Source organism: Rhinopithecus roxellana, chromosome 8 (assembly GCF_007565055.1).
Source record: "Rhinopithecus roxellana isolate Shanxi Qingling chromosome 8, ASM756505v1, whole genome shotgun sequence".
Classification (NCBI taxonomy): domain Eukaryota; kingdom Metazoa; phylum Chordata; class Mammalia; order Primates; family Cercopithecidae; genus Rhinopithecus; species Rhinopithecus roxellana.
Genome location: NC_044556.1, coordinates 48,445,242 through 48,465,788, shown reverse-complemented (window position 1 = coordinate 48,465,788; position 20,547 = coordinate 48,445,242). Strand labels below are relative to the sequence as shown.

Here is a 20,547-nt window from a genome sequence, read left to right as displayed (position 1 = left end):
GATACTGTTTTTTGGATTTGGGTGGCTTTTCTTCATGCGCCAATTGTTTAAGGACTATGAGGTGAGAAGAAATCACTTTGTCATACTTACACTATATGAATTTAGATTGTTTTAAAATGGGACAAGAAAAATGCCTCCATTAAAGAAACATTACGTTCGGCTGGGCGCGGTGGCTCAAGCCTGTAATCCCAGCACTTTGGGAGGCCGAGACGGGTGGATCACGAGGTCAGGAGATCGAGACCATCCTGGCTACCATGGTGAGACCCTGTCTCTACTAAAAAAAAAAAACCAAAAAACTAGCCGGGCGAGGTGGCGGGCACCTGTAGTCCCAGCTGCTCGGGAGGCTGAGGCAGGAGAATGGCGTAAACCCGGGAGGCGGAGCTTGCAATGAGCTGAGATCCGGCCACTGCACTCCAGCCTGGGCGACAGAGCGAGACTCCGTCTCAAAAAAAAAAAAAAAAAAAAAAAAAAAAAAAGAAACATTATGTTCATTTCCAAGATGGGATGCTTTTACCAAATAAGTACTATATAACTATTAGACTGGAGAATATAGTTAGGCTTAATTGATTTAAAAGGGGGGGAAAGGGCAAATCAAATATAGCCCAGAAGTTAGGAGCAAGGAATGTCATGCCTTAGTCATATCAGGATATACACCAATAGGAAATAGTTATTCTGCAGGAGAGAATTTAATTCATAATGTCTTACAAATGTTCCCTTTCATGTGTCTATCTGACCCTGAATTGCCAGTCTTATGTTTTAAATTAAAACCAAAATCCCAAGGCTGGTGTTGTTTTTATCTCAAGCTTTGGATTCAGAATATCACCACCCTAGATTGGACATTTCCTAATTAGTTCTCCTAATTAGTTGTGGGCAGCAAGCTACCCAGGTGCCTAGGCAAGGACCTAGGGCATGAGCTGTTCCAGTATAATAAAATATATAAAATAATAATACTTATACTAGATATAGATCATAGATATGATTACATATGAATATCATTAATCATTAGTTTGTAGCAATTACTCTTTATTCCAATATTATAATAATCCTCGCTCTACAATCATAACCTAGGAAAAACCAGGCCATACAGAGACAGGGGCTGGGGGAACATAGTGAGAAGTGACCCGAAGATGCCCGTTGCCAAGCAGACCATGGTCTAGCGATAGCATCAGTGTCAGGGAAAAACACCCACTACTTAGCAGACCGGGAAGGGGAGTCTCCCTTTCCCTGGGTAGTTTAGAGAAGACTGTACTCCTCCACCTCTTGTGGAGGGCCTGACATCAGTCAGGCCCACCTGCAGTTATCCGGAGGCCTAATCATCTCCCTGTGATGCTGTGCTTCAGTGGTCATGATCCTAGTCTGCCTTCATATTCCATCCTGTACACCTGGCTCTGCCTTCTAGATAGCAGTAGCAAATTAGTGAAAGTACTAAAAGTCTTTGATATGCAGAAATAATGGCCTAAGATCTCTCTCTCTCACCTGCCTTTCTCTCTGCCTTGGCTGCCAGGCAGGGAACGGTCCCCTGTCCAGTGGACACATGACCGACATGACCTTACCTATCACTGGAGATGGCTCACACTCCTTACCCTGCCCCTTTGTCTTGTATCCAATAAATGTCAGCGCAGCCTGGCATTCAGGGCCACTACCGGTCTCCAGGTTTTGGTGGTAGTGGTCCCTTGGGCCCAGCTGTCTTTTCTTTTATCTCTTTGTCTTGCATCTTTATTTTTACAGTCTCTCATCTCCGCACACGGGGTGAAATACCTACCGACCCTGTGGGGCTGGTCCCTACAATTAGTAGTAAGATCAGGGGTTATTGTCTACATTTGGGTCATTTCTAGGATGTTCTCCATTAAACTTTCTCAGGGAGTTTATTGTCTGAAAGAGCCTGGCATTCTGGAGATTTTCTTCTGCCCAATACTTTAAGACCTCCTAGGGGAGGTTCCAGAACTGATCCAGGATCTGCAGAGTGTTGAAGAACCCCTTTAAACATTAACCATTATATATGAATCTGTCAGTTTTTTGTCAGTGTGCATCAGGAATTCTAAGTGCTGCCTATGACCCTGTCACTTCATCTTCTTGTCCTCAAAATTCTTCATCCACAAGAGGATGCTGGTAATAGTGACTCAAGATTCAGAAGTGCCACCTACTTTGATCTTTTTCTTTAGCTCCAGGCAAGTTGCTGTTGTGGCCTTACTTCCAGTGACTTGAGAATTTCCTCAAAATAAGTTTTCTGACTTGTAACCAGAAGGAGGTTATCAGTTCAGTTTTTAAACATGGAAATAACTTCTAGTCTCTGTTTGGCTTTTAACAGGTAACCTCGGTATGTTGTACAGGTGATCTTCTCTGATATTTGCATTTTCTTGCACCATGTTTGAGCTCATCATCTTTGAAATCTTAGGAGTATTGAATAGCAGGTAAGTAAGAGTACTGAATAACTCCTCTTGAAGGGTTCTGTGCTACATTCTTTACGATGGAAAATCTACCTGGATCCCATAACTGAAAAAAACAAACAAAAAACCAAAACCAAACAAAAACAAACAAACAAACAAAAACACTGTGTTAATAATTTAGTCTCAGTAGCTACAATGATCACAGCAGATATGGGTCACAGCCACATAATAGCTGGTTTGACAAAGATTATGAGATACCAGGAAAAAAAGATCTGAGCATTAACTCTGAAGAACTCATTGAAGTGAGGCTGTGAAGCCGCAGACTAGGCTTCACTCCTGGAAGCTTTATTTTTCCGGGACTGCTCGCTGACTGAATCCCAGTAACAGCCCTTCACATTGCTCTGCCGATTGAAAATCTCTACCTGAAAAGATTAGAGTTCCTCAGAGATACTTAACAATCTCTCTGAAGACTGAACTCCAGTTCTTACTTAACTTAGTTACTTTGATTGATTTTACAGTATTGGTCAAGTTTGGTTGAATGTAAAGTGTTTCTTAAAACACTTTTTTAAAGTAACTCTTTACTCCCCTCCAAATAATAGATCTGTTAGTTTATTAGACAGTCTATCCAAAATATTTATTGCTTTTTAATCTGCAAGCTTGAGTATTTTTTTAGGCTAGCATTTATATGTAGGGTTCATCAACTATGCTATACAGACTTTGTTGTGCTTTTTTATCACCACCTGGAAAAACCTTTTAAGAGTAAAGTAGTCTTTCACTCTAAAGTTAGGACTCAGCACCAAAGTAAGTTCACTGTAGACCCCTGACACTTGAGACTTGTAGAGAGACTGTACTCTCAAATCCTTTGATAATCAGAGTTGAAAACAAAATTTAAATTAAAAAGAAAAACTTACTGTACAAATGGTTAATCACAAAACATGAAAGGTTCAAAAAAGAGAGAGAGGCCAGACACAGTGGCTTGCGCCTATAGTCCCAGCACTTTGGGAGGCTGAGGCAGGAGGATCACTTAAATGCAGGGGTTCAAGACCAGCCTGGGCAACAAAGTGAGAACCTGTCTCTACAAAAAAATAAAAAAAATTAGCAGAGTGTGGTAGTACACACCTGTAGTCCCAGCTACCCTAGAGCCTGAAGCAGGAGGATCCCTTGAGCCCAGGAATTTGAGAATGTGCAGTGAGCTATAATCACTGGACAAGACAGTGAGACCCCATCTCTTAAAAAAAAAGAGTGAGAGAGAGAGAATCAGAGTTGATAATAATAGTCTCTTGATAGAACAATGAATAACATGTATTATGGTAAAATAGAAATCTGTTCTGATTATCCTACTTTTAAACTTTAATAATCCAAACCTTTTTTTGGATGAGCTAGATATAGATCCTATGACTATAGAGAATAGACAAGTATTATTTTACATAATGATTATTAAATTTTATTATCACAATCTGCATCTTTCACTGCTATTTAAGCAGGGGTTGGCAGACTTTCTTCTGTAAAGGGACAGATAGTAAATATTTTAGGCTTCTGTGGACCAGAAGATTTCTATTGCAACTACTCAGCCCTGCTGTTGTAGAGCGAAAGTAGTCATAGGCAATATATAAACAAACGAGCATGACCATGCTCTAATAAAACTTAATTTGTAAAAGCAGGTGGCTGCCAGGCCATAGTTTGCCAACTACTCATCTAAATATAGATATAGAGGATTCAGGTATTCCAAAGCTATAGTTACTGTTTTTGGTAGATGATGTCCCACAGCTTTTAACTTATAGTTAATAACCCATATAGTAAGAAACATCAGTCATACTGTAGTGTATATTTCTTAAATTTCTTAGTTAGTTAAAGAGGATAAGAAGTAGCATTGCTGAAATCTGATTCTTCTTTGTGTGTTATGTAGAGGATTGGGTTTGTTCAGTCTGAGACACGTCTTCAGTTATACCTGTTTTTTCATGCTAATGTTTCACCCAATTATGGAACACAAATGTGAACCTTGATGATGTAGTATAACTGTCCATTGACTGGACTCAGAATCGTTTTGAAAAGAGAATCTTGGCCAGAATATTCCTATGAGAAATCTTATGCCATCCTTATATTCAGTCCTCCATATGTAACATGTTCTTTCCCCTTTTATTCCTTTTAGGATTTCCTTTTTATCACTGGTTTTGATGGATTTGATTAAGGTGTTCCTTGGTGAAGTTTTCTTCATGTCTCTTGTTCTTAGAATAATCATATTTCTGTAATATTTGAAGTTTATGGTTTCCATGGAGTTCCTTAATCTTTCAGCCAGTATGTTTTAAGTATCTTTGTCTCTCTTCTCCACTACACGCCCTTCAGGGATTCCATTTAGCCCTATACTAGGGTGTTTAAAGTTTTTATGCTGATGGTCCTTTTAGTTTCCAAGTCATTTGTTACTGTGTGTTTCATTTATGTTAGTTTCAACTTCTGTTCCCTCTAGGTCAATAATCTTCTCTTCTGCAATGTTTAATCCAGTGCCTTCTTCCATTTCAGACTGTAAATCAGTTTTTATCTACAGAATTTGATATTAAAAAATCTTCAACCTCTCCGTTTAATTAAAATACAACTACAACTGCTCTAATGTCCTTTTCTGCTATTTCCAACATGTGTGTCAATTTCAACTGGATGATTAGATTCTTCATTATGTATCTTGTTTCCTACTTCTTTGGTTGCTTGATATTATTTTATTTTATTTTTGGGGATGGAGTTTCACTCTTGTTGCCCAGGCTGGAGTGCAATGGTGTGATCTCAGCTCACTGCAACCTCTGCCTCCCAGGTACACAAGTGATTCTCCAGGTACAAGCGATTTAGTGCCTGGGCAAGTCATTGACTTTCACTGGGATTTTTTTTTTTTTTTCCACATCTAGAAACTTAAGTTGGCAATTAACTTTCTCAAAGAAGTTATGTGAGAATGAATGAGACCTAAACATTGCCTCTTCCGTCTGGCAGCTATTAACCTTTATTAGTTACGGTGTTCATGCTGGGGCAGGTGCTGTTTTCAGATCTCAATGGAGATTAACTGATTGAACCCTCACAAGGCCATGAGGCACATTCTATTATCCCTGTTTTGTAGAGGAGGAAACAGACTTCTGAAGCTAAGTAACTTGTCCAAGCTAACATAGCGAATAAGTAGCAGATCCAGTGTCAACCTAGGCAGTATGGCTCCTCTGTTTCCTCCACCATATGCCGGCGGTTAGTACAGAAATAGAAACCATCATTATGATAGCAAATACAGTGTTTAGTATTCCTTTCAGCAATTCGTTTTATGCTTCCCCCTATAAAGTTACACTGGGGAGAAAACAAATAAATGAACTGAGTGTCCATTTATTCTCATCTAACATTAATTGTTACATGCCCTGAACAAATAGGAAAAAGACTTATTTCAGAAAACAATATGTATGTAAGTGGCCACTAGAGATAGTTTTCTGTATTGTTTGTATTCATTCCTGGGACATGTATTTAGAGACTTCTGTGTTGCAGGCCTGTGCTAGATCTGGTAAAACAAAAATGAGTAAAACGTGATACTTATTCTCAAGAATCTCACACCTCCTTCTTCTATGATAGATTCTTATAAGCCCTTTGATATTTAGTAGAGAGAGTTTCTTTCCTCCAGAAACTTACAGTGTCCCTTCTGCATTGGGATCTTAGTGCAACATTGCTGTGCAAAGCAAAGTTGGACCAGGGCAGAGTGAGATAGCAGAGGAGCTGTGCCAGCGTCTACAGCGAAAGGAAAGGATGCTGCAGGACCTTCTAAGTGATCGAAACAAACTAGTGGTGGAAGATGAAATGGAGATTCAAAGCCTGCTTCAGTCTATGCACGCCAGGGAGCAGGAAAGCCAAGTAAGGATTAATGCACAGATCAGAAAAGTATCATGTAGTGCATTTATAGTCTGCAAATAGGAAGCGTTTGCAGACTACAGATGTGTGTATATTTATATATTTTACAGTCAACTCTGTTAGTTTCTTTCCTTCTATTTATTACCTAGACCACAGTTTTATTTATTTACTTACTTATTTAGAGGTGGGGGTCTCGCTGTGTTGTGCAGGCTGGTCTCAAACTTCTGGGCTCAAGCAATCATCCTGTCTTGGCTTCCCAAAGTGCTGGGATTATTAGGTGTGAGCCGCTGCACCTGGCTTTAGACCACAGTTTTACATTAATCATCGAAGTATGAAAAATTTCTTGAAAACCTTGCATTTGGAAGGGTGCCTAAACAATACATGTATCCATAAACTTCATTACATACATTTTCTTTTCCTTAATAATCTGATCATTTAAAATCTGAGTTATCTTAAGAGGAAAAAAGATTGCATTTTTCAGAGGCCATGGTGAGAATAATCTCATAATAGTATGGGGTATATTAATTTCACAATATTTAAGAAGTAAATTCCTTTTTTTTTTTTTTTTTTTTTTAGAAGAGAGAAGATGGTGCAAGCCTTAATGGAAAGAAATTCAGAATTACAGGCCCTGTGCCAATATTTAGGAGGGAGAGACTCCCTGATGTCCCAAGCACCCATCTCTAACCAACAAGCTGAAGTTACCTACATTGGCCCCTGCTCTTGGAGAAAAGACTGATCAAGTAAGAACTATAGACTTAGATAATTCATGCTGATTACATTTCCTTTTCACATTTGAGGTTTAAGTTCGATCATTTTAATACCAAAATCTCAGAATATTCTCAGTATTGTCATTGTGATCATAGTTCCTGCATCTTCCTAAGTCCCCCGACTTTTCCAGTTTTTTAGGGTTCAATACAGATACCTTCCAGAGATGGTAGCACTTCATTGACTGCCAAAGAGGATGCCAGCATACTCAGATCCACATTAGGTAAGTATCAAATTTCATTTCATTAAGGGACTTTGTTTATCTCTTGTTTTTCCTTCTAGTAATCTCTATTAATAGGTTTGGACAAGACTCTTTTCTCTTCCTACCTTAATGGAACAAATAAGTTTGGAATTCCTCTGAAAGGCTGAAGAACTGTCCTTACCTTATGTCGAGTCGAGGTTATTGCTTTGGGTTCACAGTTTGACCCAGAGAAACTCTATCCTTATTCTCCTTTTCATATAGTTTTGCAGGGATTCAGAAATGCAGGAGGTAGTGGTTCCATTCCTGCCCAGCAGGGCCATGAGCTGACACCTTTTCCTGGGTATCTTTCAAGTCTGGGGCCACTCACTGTAACTTGACATCACCTACATTAAACTGTTAGGAAGGGTAGGCAGTGTACATTGAGTTATTTTCCAAGCCTAGCCCCATTCAGGGGATGGTTTAGAAAAGTCTTACAAGTTGTCATTCTCTAGTAGGAAAACTTTATACTAATCAAAGAATAAAAGAATGTTGGATTTGTTTTATTTATTCTTTATTTGCCTTTTTTAAAAAGTGTACTTTTCCCTAAAGTTTTTTATTTTTAAAATTTCAAACCTACAGAAAAGTGGCAAAAATAGTACAGTGAATACTCATAGACATTTTTATTCAGACTTACCAGTTATTAACATTCTGCCACATTTGCCTTTTTTCTTTCTATTACACACACATTTGTAGTTGTAATGTGTTTTCTGAACCATTGGAGAATTTCTTACAGAAATCATGACACTTTATTCCTGAATACTCCAGTAAGTATTGCCTAAGAATAAGCGTGTTCTCCTACATAGCTACAATATAATTATCACACTCAGGAAATTTAACCTTGGTATAGGCTTAGTATCTAATATACAGTCCACATTCAGAGTTCCTGTTGTCCCATTAATGTTCTGTATGGCTACTTTGGTTTCCCCCAACCCAGGTGCTTAGTTGTCATGTCTCTTAGTCACTAATCTAGAACAATTGTCTAGCTTTTTTTTTTTTTCTTTAGTGAGATTGGCATTTTTTTTTCTTGTTAGCTGGAGATATATATATATATATTTTTTTGGTCACAGAATACTGTTTGCAGTAGAGGAAACTGACATTGCAGTCTAGTGGTATAATGGCTTATTCACAGAAACCAGTACATGTTCATCCTTTAGCGTAAAAGCCCTAATGGCGGGTACCCTATTAAAATTCAGAACATCTCCAATATTATCTCTCTCTGTTTTTCTTTGTCGTTTTTTTTTTTTAAATAAACATTTTCAAGGTTTGTTCAAAAGAAGGCCATATAGGTTCTTGGCTAGCGGAAGACAATTCAGAACAGCTGTTGCATACTTGGACTCTCACCTTCTCCAGGCTGGCAGTTGATATCTTATTTCTTTTCCAACTCATTTTTATTAAAAAAATTTTAAAAATGCTCCGACTATCAGTTTTAGGAAATCTCTAAGGGAAACACAAGAGCAAGGTGCTGAAGTAAAAAACACCTGAGGTAGCTTTTTCTGTGTGTTTTTCTCATTTAAAAGATCTGTAAATTTAATGCCCTGGGCCAACAACCTTGGTAAATTTCTACTTTCCTCCACATTTTTTTTTTTTAAGAAAGAAATCATTTTGCTGAATATTGATGGCTTATACACCAAAATGCAAAAAGACAAAATACATTCTTTCACTGTGGAAATTTTTCTTTGTGTGGTTGATTGGTTGGTTTGATGGGTTCCTATTTTCCTTTTCCAAAACGTGAGGAAAAGTACCATTGACTCTTGTTCTTTTGAGTAACCAAGTGTAAGCTGAGGCTGGTTTGTGTGTTTCGCTCTTGTTCCTTTCGTGTGATGTGATATTCGGAGCACTGCTTTGCCTGGGAGGGGGTGGGGTGCGTAGATATGGGATTGAGATGGAGGGATGAGGGAATTCAAAAGAATGGAGATGGAGAAGAAGGGGAGGGGAGGGAGGGGAGAGATAAACAGAGAGAGACAGAGAATTATATAGCAGTATGCAAAAATCCAGTTTAAAACCTGTGAAGCAGAGAAATGGGTGTATGAGCTAGACAGGCATGAGGAATGACAGAGTTTCCTCTTCAAGGAGACGGTATCCCTTCTATTGACATACACAGGCGATCCAGAACTGGTGTGAGTGTCCTTCCAACAAGATTTCCCTCTGGGTGAATTTTGTGTGGGTGGCCTCAAAGCTCCTCTCCACACTGTGAGACCTCCTAAAGAAAGACTTTATTCTTTAAAGTCTAGAAAAGCCTGCTTTCTCCTTAGAAAGAAAAAAAAATAATGATTGATTAAAAATTCGAGTTAGTTATTTGATATATTATTTCTAAAATATATTACTGCTGCAGGCACCCTGTGTAACCCACAGACCACATATCTTAATATCTTCCCCTTCTAATATGGACACACATGTACAGAGACGATTTGCCACAAGAAAAGGGTGTACATGTTGCTTGGCTCTGAACACGTTCACCTATGTTAGTTCAACTAAAAGGGATAGCGTCGTGGGAGTTAAGAAGAGATCCGAATGGATGGTGAAGTGGATGACTGAAGCCTGCAGAAACCCTGGGGGGTGGGAGGCAGGACCCGTGGTTCTGGCAAACCTGACTGATCTTCCCCACCCCTCCTCGGCCCCTGAGATTCTCAGGGCCTCTGCAGAGTCCCTGGCCACCTCCGCAGACTTCTCATTCCTCAGATGGTCTTTGGTTTGCTCCCGATCTGGCTGGCTGTGTTTGGTCTCATTCTGTCAGGTGTTGGAAGGGCTCCATTCATCTGTTGTTTTGCTGGTGCCTGTGGGAGTCTCACTTGCTGCGCTGTGAGGCGACTCCCTGAGGATATTTCTGCTCCTGCTGCTTCACCTGTTGTACAGTTTCCCTGATCTTGTGCTGTGCAGTCTGGCTAGCAAAGAAGTATCCAATAATTCTGACCATCACTTCTGCATTTTCATCTGGCTTTCCGTCACGAGGCATGATGACTTCTGCACTGGTTAAGTTCTGCAGTTCATTCACGGTCTTGCCACCTTTGCCAGTCACCCGGCTAGCTGTAGAAGAGGGCACTCTGACATGGGCTTCCAGCTTCACTTCTTCTTTGGGGTTAAAGTAGTTTTATTCTTTCAGTTTCCCAAAGATCCGTCCCTGGACCTAGAGCTGGGCTTCCAGTGGCCGGGTGATGATGACCATCCTTTCGCTGAGGTCTGGGCCTTCCGCAGGGGCGATCTTGATGGAGGCTCCGGCAAATCTCGCCAGCTGTTTGATGTGTGTCCCCCTTCTTCCCGATGATGGCGCCCACAGCCTGGGTTGGGATGAAGAGATTCACAATCTCCTGCTCTGGATAAGAGTGATGATGCGAGAACGGGCCAAACTGGTGATGGGGGTACAGGCTGGAGAAGTATCCGGAGTGGGTATTAACAGTCAACATATCATTTTCAAAGGCCTCACGCAGCTTCTTCATAATCCCTATCTCAGCACTGGCACAGACCTCAACTGTGCCCTTCACAGTGGTGGTTCTTTCCGGGTTGTATATGCTCAAATCCTACAAAGATGAGATTGCTATCTTGATCCCTGTTTCATGTTCAATTTTCTTCAAATTCCTGCCTTCTTTTCCAGTCAGTCTTCCAACCAAGCCATTGTGGGCAAAGATTTTCAGAGGAATCTCTTCAGCTAGTTTGGTCTCATCTGCCTCTTTCTGCATGATTTCAGGAATCATGTGACATGCTTCAGAAGTCCCCCCAGGATGGCATGGATGGTGACAGGCTTCTCTGCAGCTCCAGATTCTCTTTTCTATGGATGTCTACCTGGGACTGGGTCTGCTTGACCATAAAGGTCAAGCCCTCCTTTCCGATGATGGCACCAACAAACTGGGTGGGGACCAGGATCCTCAACAGGAAATCAATCTGTCTGGCCTGAGAAACGCCCCCAGGGGCATGGCCTTGCTCCCTGGGAAGAGTGGTCCCCACACTGGGCTCGCTGAGGGGACAAAGGGGAGCTCACCTCTTCATCCAGAACATAGGAAATCTTGAAGGAGTAGTTCTCACACTGATGCCCGCTTAGCTTCTCCATGTTTATTTTCTTCTCTTGTTGCATATGTGACATTGACAACAGCGATTTCTGTCTGTGTTGACTTGTTCCACATTCTCCACTGTTCCATATTGAGCCAAAAGTCCATCCAACACCTCCCACTGCAGGTGAGGAGGGATGTTTCGAATCTGAATTTTCCTGCTCCTTAGCTTTTTAGAGACTGAGTAATCAACTTCCATGATTTTCCCATGCAATTTCACTTTACCCGAGAGGGTCTCTATGGCTCGGATGGCCCAGTTCTGGTCGGGGTAGTCCACGAAGGCATAGCCAGACTTGAGCAGGACCTGTCCCATGGGGGGGCAGCATCCTCTCCCCAAAGAGCTGCCAGAGGTGGTTGGTGGTGACCATGGGGCTCAGGTTCCTGATGTAAAGCTTGTTCATCATCTGTCTCTTCCCTGAGAGCCCGCGGCTTCCCTAGCCTAGTACCCGGCGCTCCTCACCTCCTCCGCTGCCCTCATCTCTCCTCCTCCTCCTCCACCACCTCTCCCCGCCCTCCGCCTGCCCGCCACCCACTCCCACCCTCAGCCTGGCTCCCCTCACCACTGCAGGCCCAGCCCACCTGGGGGCAGACTGGCATTTTTAAAGAATCCAGGCCAGCTAATATTCCTCAATTTAGCTGTGATTGTTTCCTCATGGTTAGATTTGAGTTAAATATTTTTGGCAGGAATACCATATGGATGACTTCCTTCCTTCCTTCCTTCCTTCCTTCCTTCCTTCCTTCCTTCCTTCCTTCCTTCCTTCCTTCCTTCCTTCCTTCCTTCCTTCCTTCCTTCCCTCCCTCCCTCCCTCCCTCCCTCCCTCCCTCCCTCCCTCCCTCCCTCCCTCCCTCCTTCCTTCCTTCTTCCCTTCCTCCTTTCCTCCTTTCCTCCCTTCCTCCCCTCCTCCCTTCCTCCCTTCCTTCCTTCCATCTGGCTGGCCTGCCTGCCTACCTGCCTGCCTCCTGGTGTCAAGCAATCTTCCTGCCTCAGTCTCCCAAGTAACTGGGACTACAGGCATGCGCCACCATGCCTGGCTAATTTTTTTGTATTTTTTCTTAGAGACAGGGTTTTGCCATGTTGGCCAGGCTGGTCTGGAACTCCTAGCCTCAAGTGATCCACCTACTTCAGCCTCCTAAAGTGCTGGGATTACAAGGGTGAGCCACTGCGCCTGGACTGGATGACGTCTTTTTTAGTGCATCACATCAGTGCGTGATAATCACCTTGTATCATCCTTGGTGGTATTAAATTTAGTCATTTGGTTAAAGTTGTAGCTGTCAAATCTCTCTGTTGTAAAAGGTTTATTTCACCCTTAGTATTTAAGTGATCTGCTGGCTGAATTTAAACTAGATTGGCAGTTTAAAAACAGTGATTTTCAGGGTTGGGCGCGGTGGCTCATGCCTTTAATCCCAGCACTTTGGGAGACCGAGGTGGGCAAATCACTGGAGCTCAGGAGTTTGAGACCAGCCTGGCCAACATGGTGAAACCCTGTCTCTACTAAAAAATACAAAATTAGTCGGGCTTGGTGGTGCATGCCTATAATCCCAGCTACTCAGGAGGCTGAGGCAGGAGAATCGCTTGAAGTTGGAAAGCGGAGAGATTCCCCGTCCCACCCCCCTCACTCCAGCCTGGATGACAGAGCAAGACTCAATCTCAAAAAAATATATATATATATATATAATAATATATATATTAAATATAGTTTTAAAAATCATTATATTATTGATTTTGGTCATTATTTCCTTTAATGCTCAAATTAACCCATATTTGGTCATTGGGAACCTCATCAAGCTTTGCCATATCCCCATCATTTTTTTTTTTTTTAGCATAGTTTCATAGTTTCTGGCACAGTAAGATGTTCTATGATTACCTTTTGCTTTACCTGCCTCAGTCCCAGAATCAGCCATTATCCTAAAGAGCTCCCTGGTTCCTTTTGGTGGGTAATGGCATTCAGAAACTATGATCTGGGCACAAGATGTGTTCATTGCTACATGAATGCCTTTTGCTTCTAGGCCCTTTTAAGTGAACAGAGCTAGCAATGAATATTTTTAAGTATATGTGTGTGTATTTGTATACATATGAAGATTTGATACTGATTTCTGTAATTCCAATTTAACAATATAGGTTCTTTTTTCCCTTATTTACTTAGAGCATCAATATGTTTCAAAATATTTACACATTTGCAGAATACTATAATATGCAAAAGTAGTTTCAGAATTGCTACATAAATACCACCATCAACAATAAATGAAGTAATGTTTAAGATTTTTTTGTAATTCTTTTTATACTTAGGATATTTTGCACTGACAGTGTTCAGTTAGAGTAGTGAGTTTAAAAATTATTTGGATTAATTTTTTAGTATCTTCTGGGTGGTTTTATTTATTTGCTATATATATTTATTTATTTATATTAGTATTTAATTTTAGACATTTTCTCTCCCATTAATTGTCAAGCTGACTTATTGTCAAGCTGACATTAAACATTAAACATTTACACAGTTCAAAACTCCAGTATATAAAATGATATACTCAGATGTCCCATATTTCCCTATCCCTTCTCTCCTATTTCCACTCGTCTCCTGAAGGTAGTCAGTTTCATTTCTGGGTTATTCTTCCTACATATCTTTTTGCAAAAATAAGCAAATGAATCATCTGTGTATATGTGATGTATATATGTACATTCTCATTTCCCCTTTTTCCTAATAGAAAACCTACTACCTTAGATGTATTCTTAAGCACATAGCTTGTTTTACTTAACATATTCTTAGAATCTCAAAATCACTTCATATAAGTTCATAAAGATCATCCTTATTCTTTTTTTACAGCAGTATATAGTGCCATCTGTGAATATGTTTTATTCAATCTTTTCTTTACAGCGTCTAGGATGATTGCAATATCTTGCTATTATAAATAATGCTACAAAGAACAACCTGTGTATATGTTTTCTTTTTTCTTATTATTGGAATGTGTCCTCTGTAAATTACCCAAAGGAGGCAGCAGATACCACATTATGTTAATAGCAATTAAAGCTAGTGCTGTATTTTCATCTTAGGAGACTTGGACACAGTTGCAGGGCTGGAAAAAGAACTGAGTAATGCCAAAGCGGAATTTGAACTCATGGCTAAAAAAGAAAGAAAAAGTCAAGTGAGTTTTCTAGTCAAGTCTTAATTTCTAAATCTCTATTATTTTTTCTTTCAAAATAGTTTATATTTAAAAGCATATAATTTTCTAAGTATAATATCTGAGTCCAAATGCCGGGTATGACTTTTTTCTTTTTGGAGAAAAATGTAAGTTATTTTATATATACATTATCTCAAAAAGATGCTCCTGTTTTTAGATTGGGACCATTAAAACTTATTAAGTGCTGGAAAAACGTAACCCTCTCTCCCCGTTGCTAAATGGAATAAAATAATTGTAAAGGCTGGGAGTGGTGGCTCATGCCTGTAATCCCAGCACTTTGGGAGGCCGAGGTGGGCAGATCACTTGAGGTCAGGAGTTTGAGACCAGCCTGACCAATATGACGAAACCCCGTCTCTACTAAAAATACAAAAATTAGCTGGGTGCAGTGGCGCCTGTAATCCCAGCTACTCAGGAGCCTGAGGCAGGAGAATCGCTTGAACCTGGGAGGCAGAGGTTGCAGTGAGCTGAGATTGTGCCATCACACTCCAGCCTGGGCAACAAGAGCAAAAGTCTGCCTCCAAGATACTACTACTACCACTAATAAAAATAATTGTAAAGCACTAGTGAAAAAAGTGCTTTTTTAGTTATGTGATTTTAGTTATGTGATTTAGTTATGTGATTGCTGCTTAGAGTTATGACATTAGACCCATGAAATTAGTTTTAGAAACATGAAACGAGAAGTTTGAGTATAATCAATGTTTATCAAGTATTCATGTGCTATGTACTGTGCTAGGTATTTAAATTAGCACTAATGCTCACAACTCTACACAAAGTGGTGTCAGCCCAATTATTATAGACGAAGAAGCTGAAACACTGAGTTCTCTTTTAAAATGGGGGTGGAGAATAGTCATGTAACTAATAAATACCAAAGCTGTGATTCAAACTCAAACCTTTTGTTACTTCACATACTTCCTAGGAAGATTCATTTCCTAGAGCACATTTTTCCCACCTTATGCTGTAACTCTCTCTAGCATAGAGTTCTCATCAATTTTTTTAGAAGAGGCCTTTCAGCCTTAGAGATTCCCTTCCCCCTGCATTTCCTCCACAGCTAGCTGCATACTCAACTATGATGTTGAAGAAATACTAGGACCACAGCGCAGAGTTACCGACTGAAACTGAAAGCTTGTTTGTTACTATGTTGGCATCTCTTTTAGAAGATCAGTCAGTGTCATGGCTTCCTGAATTCAGTTTAACTAGCTAGTCCAAATAGCTCCTTAGTTTTTTTCTACCTTTTGCCATAGCTAGATCTATAATATAAAACCTGTGTTTGTATTTGTGATGGAATTATCATATTTTATCTTTTGATTTCATTACCATATTTCTGCTTACAAACAGACTCATGTTTTATGACTCAGTTAGTTTTCAGGATATGAGAATGTGTGCCATTTAAGAAACACCAGTTTTAAAAATCCCCTAGTCTCCCTTCCTTTTTGCGGTTTTACCTTAGCCGTTATCTGATTATTCATGTTAGATATTTTAGTTTCCACATCCTCTTCCTGTTTTCTCACATTTGTCAAATCCAGAGTAATATTACTTTTTGGTTCTGTCCTGTTTTCAGGATCATGAAATTGAAATGCCTGTGAATGGGTATTTTGAGTGAGTGATATTTAACTATTGCTAAATTCCTTTAATAGGTTTCTTTAAAATAACTTGTCCTTACCATAAAGACTGTATGGATATGTGGGATCTACAGGAAAGACATTACAGCCTAGTTTGAATTCCACCTTACAGGGTTTTAAAGATTAAAAAAAGATAATATGACATTGATTTGAAAACTATAAAATAGTATCAAAAGCTTAAGTACTAAGATAGTGGGCTTTTTAAGTCCTAGTACATGCTAATGCATTATCTTGTTTCTCAGGATTAACTGTGGCTTCATGTCTCACTGTGCCATTTGCGTATTGCTTCTTTCTTCTTTTCTCAGTTGCTGCTGATGCTAGAAGGACTAGTAGATGAATGGAGTCAACTCAGTGAGGCCTTACAAGCAGAGAGACAGCTCTGTAGCAGTCTGGTGAAGTTCCATGCCCATCCAGAGAGGTAAGAGAGTGGCTGTTTTTTCTTTTAATCTTTATCGATATTTTTATTTATTTTACTATTGTATTCATTTTATGCCTTTTATTCTTCATTAAGTGCAGATGCTTATGATACTGAAGAGGGGAGAAAAAACAGGGACAATTACCAGGGCTACCCACTTTGTCATTTGTTTTATGGATTGCTCTGAGCCTCAGTGTCAAAATCTTAAGTCGGGAATAGTGCCTGTTTCGCACAGCTATTGCAGAGTTTAAATAAGAAGACAGCTTTGGTGTCTAAAACAATGCCTTGCATAGAGTAAGCACTCAATGTATGTTCATTTCTTTTCTGTGATCCATGTCCTGTTAAAAGCTGTTCTATTATAAACATAAGGGTATACCCTGTCTCTACTACAAATACAAAAATTAGCTGGATGAGGTAGTGTGCACCTGTAGTCCCAGCTACTCAGGAGGCTGAGGCAGGAGAATCACTTGAACCCAGGAGACAGAGGTTGTAGTGAGCCGAGATTGTACCACTGCACTCCATCCTGGGCGACAGAGCGAGACTTCGTCTCAAAAAAAAAAAAAAAAAGAAAAGAAAAAGTAAGGCTATAATGGGCACTGATATTCATTTAATGTCATCGAAGAAAATATATTAATTGGGATGGCTAAATCATCCTGGGACCACCGGTAACTATCATGATGAATATATTTTCTTCTACGTCTTGATTTTTGGTCACATATATGATACCTCTCTGGATCATTTTATATTCTCTTCATTTTTTCCCCCCTCATTTTGCCTTCGCTGCTAGCCCTTTTTACTTTTTCAATTTTTTTTTTTTTTTTTTTTGAGACAAAGTCTCGCTCTGTCGCCAAGGCTGGAGTGCAGCAGCCCGATTTCTGCTCACTGCAAGCTCCGCCTCCCGGGTTCGCACCATTCTCCTGCCTCAGCCTCCCGAGTAGCTGGGACTACAGGCGTCCGCCACCAAGCCCAGCTAATTTTTTGTATCTTTAGTAGAGACAGGATTTCACCGTGTTAGCCAGGATGGTCTCGATCTCCTGACCTCGTGATCCACCCGCCTCGGCCTCCCAAAGTGCTGGGATTACAGGCGTGAGCCACCGTCAATTTTTTTTATTATTATTATTTTTGCTGTTCAGTTTCTTGTAATTTATTGTTGGGCTTTAAAAATGTTTTCTTTTTACCAGGAAAATGAAGGCAGAGGAAAGGTCTGATAGGACCAGTCGATTGTGTTACTTTTTAAAGAACCTCTGGAGCTTTAGTGTTTCCTAAACAGATTCCTTTTCAGCACGCCATCCCACAGTCAAGTTTGGTAACAAATGAGAAAACAAGTATCTCCAGTAGTGGTTCTACTTGGCTCAGTCTTGCTCCAGTTTATATTTAGTTTGTCCCTGGTTTTAGTTTTTCAGAAACAAGAGCTTTTAGTCAAATAACAAAATTTCTCTTGTTTGGGCTATGGGGGTGTGAGATAAGTCTTAGGAGCTATAATTTTAGGTGAAATTGGCTCAGAATCTAGCATAAGGGGCAAGCTTTTAAAAAAAGGATCAGTCCTTACTAATCTATCAGCAGTGAACACAAATACTACATTCATTTATTGTGTCCTGGAGAACAATTACTTTACAAAGTCGTGTGGCTCAAAGTGGCATTGATCATTCTTTGGAAGCAAATATGGACTCACTACAGTTGATGGCTAATCCATTTTCCTTCTGTGTGGCATGTTTAATCAGCTCTGAGAGAGACCGAACTCTGCAAGTGGAACTGGAAGGGGCTCAGGTGTTACGCAGTCGGCTAGAAGAAGTTCTTGGAAGAAGCTTGGAGCGCTTAAACAGGCTGGAGACCCTGGCCGCCATTGGAGGTGGGGAACTGGAAAGTGTGCAAATTCATCACAAGCATGCCTACTGAGCACTGGCGGGTCAGACTGCAGCCCAGGATGGAAAACCTTGTTTGCAATAAGCAGAAAGATCCTTGTCTGACTTTGACAGAATTAAATGGTGACTTACCAATGATAGAACTGGTACAAGTAGCATCAACTACAAAGTGAAACTCACTTTAGCCTACATGGATCTCACTGTACATACATATTCCTAAATTGAATGGTAGAGGTTGCAAAGTGTATTTGCACATTTTAAATCATTCTGTTTTAGTTTTTCCACTTTTATTCATTTGTATCCCTAGCCCCTTCTCATTCCCTTGTCCCTTCTGTGGGCCAATAAAGTTTATTCTTCCCCCATTTTCACAATCCATTTCATATTTTCCATATCATATCATAAATGCAGGTGTGTGTATTATTTTTGCCATTCAGTCAACTCCTCTTTGAGTGACAGCATTTTTTAAATTAAAAGAATACAAGTTTTAAGATGAGAGAGTGGGAAAGAGATTGAGAGTCTGTAAGAATGACTTCGTAAAAGTGATATAATCCTTATCAGAAGGTAATCAAAACCAGGAGAGTAGTCTTGTAATAGTAGACTGCAAGTATTGGGAAGGCCAAGTTAAAGAACAGAGGCCAAAACTGTGAAAGTTATCATAGTAAATTTTTATCTCCAATACTGTCTCAGAGTTGACTGTTGTACACAAGTGAAATTAGATTAGGTACAGATTAAATTCTATTTAAAGTTTGTTCTTTATTGATACCTTTAGGTTTCTTTAAACTAAAGTCATGCTATTTAGTCAGAACATGACTTCTAGAATGGTCTTCCAGAGTCAGAATTCTCTGTCTACAAAGATAATTTCAAATGTAGCATCCCTTTTTACATTTAGTGTTTCACCAAATAACTCATTATAGCCAAAGGAGGGTATTGCTTCATCCATTTGTGGCACTAGATAGGGTCCTAAGTTTTTCACTATTTAGTATGTATACATTTCTCTATATAAAAAGAAGTAATCGGCTTCAGGCTTTGAAGTGCTCGAATAGTTTAAAAAGAAATGTTACAGATGTATGTTCATAGTTTTAATCATTGTCTCAATGCTTTTTTGTGGCAACATGACAGGTATAAGGAGAGGGGCACTGGAGATTGTATTTCTGATGTCTTGACAGTCAAGAATGTGAAAAGTAACCAAAATTGCTTTGCTGCTTTGTGGGTTCAACATCATGAATTTGTTTTTATTTCCTCTGGTTTTAAGTTTCCTAGATTAGAAACTGAGGTTTCAGTTACTTTAAACATGGAATTTGGAAACAGCTTTGTAGCATAATAAATGTGACTGAATACCCTTTCTAAACTAAGTGGGGCACAATGATTTTTTTCCTTCCATTTTTTTTACATGACACTTTATTCTTTCATATGTTGACATGGCTTGTATTACATTCTAAATTTCATCTGTTTCTGTAACTTTAGCTGTGTCTATAACAGATAGAGCATCAGTTAAACTAGATGGACAGGGAGAAAATGTTCTACTGGGGAAGCACTCTGGAATCTTCTGATTAAGTAATTTGCAAAAGATTGATAGCCATAAGCCTTACTCTTAATGGATCTGCCATTTCAGTTTCAATGCCTTTTGCGGAAAAAGGAGTCATTTAAGCAAGGAGATAGGAAGTGTAGGCAGATCCATCCACTTTTCTTAGTCTCCCAGTTTTAAGAAACCATTTCTTGCACAAAATGTTTTGTAACTTTCCAGAAGTAAAGAGGAAGGTAATGGAGCTGTAGAAATGCCAACCCATCAAAGACTAGTTTGTCGTGTCATTACAACAGGGCATTTAGGGAACGTCTTTCCTTAATTTTACTAATAGACCGAAGAAGCCCTCTGAGTCTGCTATTAACATTCGGCTTTGGGTGATTCTTTGTTTCTAATGGCTCATAGTGATTACAGTTTATGTTAATAATCACTCCTACTTCTGTCAACCTCCAGCAAGAGTAGATTGATAGAAGGATAAATTAAAAGTCTAATCTTAATCTCATAAGTGTGACTAAAATATGGCACTAACTTTTTCTTGTCTAGATAGCTGGAATGAGGCTTACAAACAGTGTTATCTGGAGAGAGCTTGCTGGTCTAACAACCTTGGGTGTTGGACACATCATTTAATAGTATTTAGCATGATATAATATTCCATTTTCTC

The 20,547-nt window shown here is 39.7% G+C and overlaps 1 protein-coding gene and 1 pseudogene across 6 annotated transcripts in view; one reads left to right on the top strand and one right to left on the bottom strand.

Annotated features, from left to right (window-relative positions):
* PDE4DIP (phosphodiesterase 4D interacting protein) overlaps positions 1 to 19,731 on the top strand; it is a 28,477-nt gene extending 8,746 nt beyond the window's left edge. Inside the window, exons 2-9 of one of the 6 annotated variants that reach the window (XR_004058989.1) lie at positions 2 to 61; positions 2,309 to 2,411; positions 6,060 to 6,251; positions 6,825 to 6,988; positions 7,147 to 7,236; positions 14,341 to 14,432; positions 16,393 to 16,505; positions 18,224 to 19,731. Coding sequence is in view for 1 of the 6 variants with exons in the window: in XM_030937042.1 (XP_030792902.1) it covers positions 14,406 to 14,432; positions 16,393 to 16,505; positions 18,224 to 18,398 (315 nt within the window). In the remaining 5 variants the exon portion in view is untranslated. Of the gene's footprint in view, position 1; positions 62 to 2,308; positions 2,412 to 6,059; positions 6,252 to 6,824; positions 6,989 to 7,146; positions 7,237 to 14,202; positions 14,433 to 16,392; positions 16,506 to 18,223 lie in introns of those variants that run through there. The other 5 variants (XR_004058991.1, XR_004058990.1, XR_004058993.1 and 2 more) reach the window with 5 other exon arrangements.
* LOC104678663 lies at positions 10,026 to 11,698 on the bottom strand (annotated as a pseudogene).
* Positions 19,732 to 20,547: the final 816 nt, after the last annotated feature.